This window comes from Mycetomoellerius zeteki, unplaced genomic scaffold, assembly GCF_001594055.1.
Source record: "Mycetomoellerius zeteki isolate Tzet28-1 unplaced genomic scaffold, Tzet1.0 scaffold425, whole genome shotgun sequence".
In the NCBI taxonomy this organism is placed as follows: domain Eukaryota; kingdom Metazoa; phylum Arthropoda; class Insecta; order Hymenoptera; family Formicidae; genus Mycetomoellerius; species Mycetomoellerius zeteki.
In genome coordinates this window covers 84,627-88,775 of record NW_017257420.1, presented here as the reverse complement: position 1 = coordinate 88,775, position 4,149 = coordinate 84,627, and the positions used below count along the sequence as shown (strand labels likewise).

Below are 4,149 nucleotides of genomic sequence, written 5' to 3'. Positions count from 1 at the left end.
TATGTAATAATAAATAGGACAAATACAAACCATAATAAACTTCGATGAATAAAAATGTCGAAAGAGAGAAAGCGATGAAACCTATGGAAATCTACGGAAAATCTAATTAATTTTTATCGTTATTATTACATATGTAATGAAATCGCGAATGTGCGTAACAGCCATCGCGCGAATCCTTTGGTGCGGTGCGGTGAGACGTGTGAGCGACGATGCCGAGCGCTAAGCAACGGCGCGCTTCCCCTCTTGCCTCTCCTGCCGCCGCATCCATCGTTTGTCAAACTGGGCCGGGCTATACCTCGAGCGACCGGAGCCGTTTCTATTCTTTCTATAGGCGCGCTCTCATTAGTACAATTTCAAACTTTAATATCTCGATTATTATTACGGATATCGCTAAACGGTAAAGGACTTTTATGTTTATTTCGATCCCATCTACCTTCCTGTGGGAGATTGGAAGAGTGGGGCTGGACACCCTGTATATGTTTTATTAAACATTGTATTGTTCTCTTTGATACAGGTCGAATGGTTTTGGAATGGTAAACCATTGCGAACAGGATCTCGCTTCCGCACTTTTTGCGATTTTGGTTTCGTCATTTTGGAAATTTCTCCTATATACCCCGAAGACTCTGGCGAATATAGTTGTAGAGCAACAAATGACTACGGTGAGGCAGTGACAACGTGCACGATGAAGTGTACGGGCAAACGTAGTATTATTTTGGAATCTCAGTTACCCAAAGGTATGGAGAGTACAATTGATAAGATTGCTGAGTTGGAAGGTCTTGGAGCTGCTTCGGGTCAAATCAGTCCCGAAGATGATATTGGTAGACCGCCAGAGTTTATCACGACTCCTTCTGACTTAACTTTGACTGAAAATTCTCTTGCTCACTTCGAATGCCGACTACAGCCAATTAACGATTCCAGCATGCGAGTCGAATGGTTCCACAACGGCAAGCCTCTTCTCGCTGGTAGTAGAGTCAAAACGATTCATGACTTCGGTTTCGTCATTCTAGAAGTTGCAAATTGCTATCAACGCGATTCTGGCTTATATACTTGTAAAGCCACCAATCGTCATGGTGAAGCCACAGTATCATGCAAACTTCAAGTTCGCGGACGTCAAGGTATCATCCTGGAGCCTCAATTACCGAATAATTTTAAAACCGGTACAGAAAGCATTCAGAAATTGGAAGAGTCCTTATATAAGAAAGATGAGATTTTAGCGGAGGAAGAAACCCCGAATCCACCGAAATTCGTTGTCGAACTTAAAGATATTGAAGTTGAAGAAGCTGGACCGAGTCACTTCGACTGTAGAGTCGAGCCTGTGGGTGATCCTACTATGCGTATTGATTGGTTCCACAATGGACGGCCCTTCGCGACAGGTTCTCGTGTCCATCAAATTAATGATTTTGGATTTATATCATTGGATATGTCGTATACATATGCACGAGATAGCGGCGAATATGTCTGCAGAGCTACCAACAAGTGGGGCTCTGCTACTACCAAGGCTACCATTACTTGTAAATGTAAGAGTTGCATATTTCAATTTAAAAAATGTAGATATACTTTTATATCTTAACTATTATAGTATAAAACAGAAATAATTTCTTGTTTCATTCCCTCTTATAGCCAAGAAAACAATAGATTTTGATTCTCAATTGCCAATGGGAATGAGCGGTGAAAAGCTAAAAGAACTGGAACGAGGACCGGTCTCTCAAGCTCCTGCGGAAGAAGCACCGCAACAACCGCCTCATTTCATCACGCAAATCCAATCGACAACCGTCGATGAGGGTGAACCAGTCAGATTCGAATGCCGTGTGGAGCCTAAAGAAGACCCGAATCTACATATCGAGTGGTACAGAAATGGTAAATTGATACCTGCTGGGCACAGATATAGAACAGTTTACGACATGGGATTTGTGTCTATGGACATCTTATATGTTTATCCTGAGGATTCTGGTGAATATGTTTGTAAAGCTATCAATAACCTTGGAGAAGATACCACTCGAGCTGCTGTATCTTGCAAGAGTATGTTATGATATTTTTTATCAGTTTTCATTTTTCAAGCTAAATTAGCTGTATTAAAGAGGATTTACCAAATAAATATTTTTTTCACAGAATTACCAAGCATTATTCTGCAAAATCAAGTACCAAAAGGTATGAAAAAATCCGAGGCCTTGATGCAGATGGAAGCGACAATTAAAAAATATACTTCGGAAATTCATTTAACTGAAGACGATCTATATGATGCGGATAAAAAACAACCGCCTCGTTTCGTCACGCAGATTCAAGATCAGACTGATCTTGTTGAAATGAATAGTACCAAGTTCGAATGCCAATTGGCACCTGTGGGTGATCCAAATATGAAGGTCGAATGGTTCTTTAACGGGAAACCGTTACCTCATAAGAATCGATTTACGCCTATTTATGATTTTGGCTACGTAGCAATGAACTTTGGTTGGGTTTATCCAGAAGACAGTGGCGAATATTTATGCAGAGCTACGAATCTTTATGGAATGGACGAGACCAGAGCTATAATCAAAACTGCAGGAAAACCAGGAATTATCTATGAGTCTCAACTTCCAAAAGGCATGAAAAGCATCGAAAAAATCAGAGAAATGGAAGCAGCATGGCAAATGTAAGATATTATTTTATGCTTTATTTGTGTACTTATAAAAAAAACAATTTCTTTGACTGGTAGAATTAATAAGATGCACAAAATTTATTTCCATTTTATACGTATCTTGAGACATTGTTTCCAAGAAAAAAGACTTTCCAAAAGTAAAAAAAATTGTTCTTTTCAAGTATTTATTTGTCTATATTATGGCGAAAAATCACCGTGACAATATGAAATGCCAATATGTATTATTTTAAACATCAAACGCACCTTACAGAGTACCCGAAGAGGAAGGAGAACAAGAAAAAGTACGCTCGGCGCCTATTTTCGTGAGTAAACCGGAACCGGTAATCGTCGAAGAAGGCGATTGGTCTAGATTCTGTTGTCGAGTCACTGGACACCCAAGACCTCGAGTTATGTGGATAATCAATGGACATACGGTAGTCAACGTAAGTTTCAAAATATCATTTGCAATACATTAAGTGATGTCGGTACTTTTGGCAAAAATATATTTATAATGTAATTATATTAAATTTGTCCCTTTTTTCACACAGGGATCCCGCTATAAATTAACGTACGACGGCATGTATCATTTGGATATACCAAAGACCAGACAGTACGATCATGGAAAAGTGGAAGTGATTGCAAGGAGCTCCGTTGGCGAAACACGTACAGAAACGACTCTAACGGTGAAGCAACGAAGTGACGATTACCGCGGTGTATTGAAAAATTCACCAAGGCGTAAGTTTTCGCCCCTATCATACAAATATACGGCCATGATTTCTTCGTGCCTTACAATGAAATAAAGTGTATTTTTATAGAACAATGAGATTGTATATGCAGAAGAAATATGAATATAAAAATCATAAATTTAATTAATTACTAATTTTCTGCAACTTTCTTGAAAAGTACGAAGAATTCATGTGCAGTAACAATTTGAATGGATTACAACAATACAGATATATCACACGTGAAAATGAAAAAAAGCGGTTGTAAACCTCCAATAACGATTCGCGAGAAGCGAGCGTAGATTGGAAAATATCAAACAATCGAAACACAGTATATTTTCTATATATCGATACGACACATGCATTCGAATACAGAGAACACTCTAAACTATTCGAACATAAATAATTCCTTCTTTCCTACTTTCCACATTTGGCACTCCAAAGCCACAAAAATCATCTCAAATCCGACAGCTTCTTCTGCTTCTCCTTCTTCTTCGTCATGGTTGGAAATATCGACGGGAATATTAGAGCATCTTAGATCAAAGGTATCGTATATCTCACATTCAGGTATGAAAAATATAATCGTCGGAAAAACGTTGATATATTGTCTTATATTTTATTAATGTTTTCTTTGTTATAAATACGGTCATATATTGTTGCGCTGGAGAATACGGCGGGTTTATTGTTCATTAGTGCACTCAGAGAAAAAAGTCGTATCAGTAATTATAAATTTGTAGTGAAATAGCGCCTCAACTATATACATATTAAATTCTAATAAGAATACTAGATTAAGTGAACTAAGAAAATATAGTA

General features: G+C 38.1%; 1 protein-coding gene across 14 annotated transcripts in view; it reads left to right on the top strand.

Annotated features, from left to right (window-relative positions):
• Window positions 1-4,149, top strand: part of sls (sallimus) — a 103,864-nt gene that overhangs the window by 18,163 nt on the left and 81,552 nt on the right. For all 14 annotated transcript variants that reach the window (XR_001936801.1, XR_001936802.1, XR_001936803.1 and 11 more), the window contains 5 exons: window positions 515-1,517; window positions 1,621-2,019; window positions 2,110-2,629; window positions 2,886-3,057; window positions 3,163-3,349. Coding sequence is in view for 11 of the 14 variants with exons in the window: in XM_018454077.1 (XP_018309579.1) it covers window positions 515-1,517; window positions 1,621-2,019; window positions 2,110-2,629; window positions 2,886-3,057; window positions 3,163-3,349 (2,281 nt within the window). In the remaining 3 variants the exon portion in view is untranslated. The remainder of the gene's footprint in view (window positions 1-514; window positions 1,518-1,620; window positions 2,020-2,109; window positions 2,630-2,885; window positions 3,058-3,162; window positions 3,350-4,149) is intronic.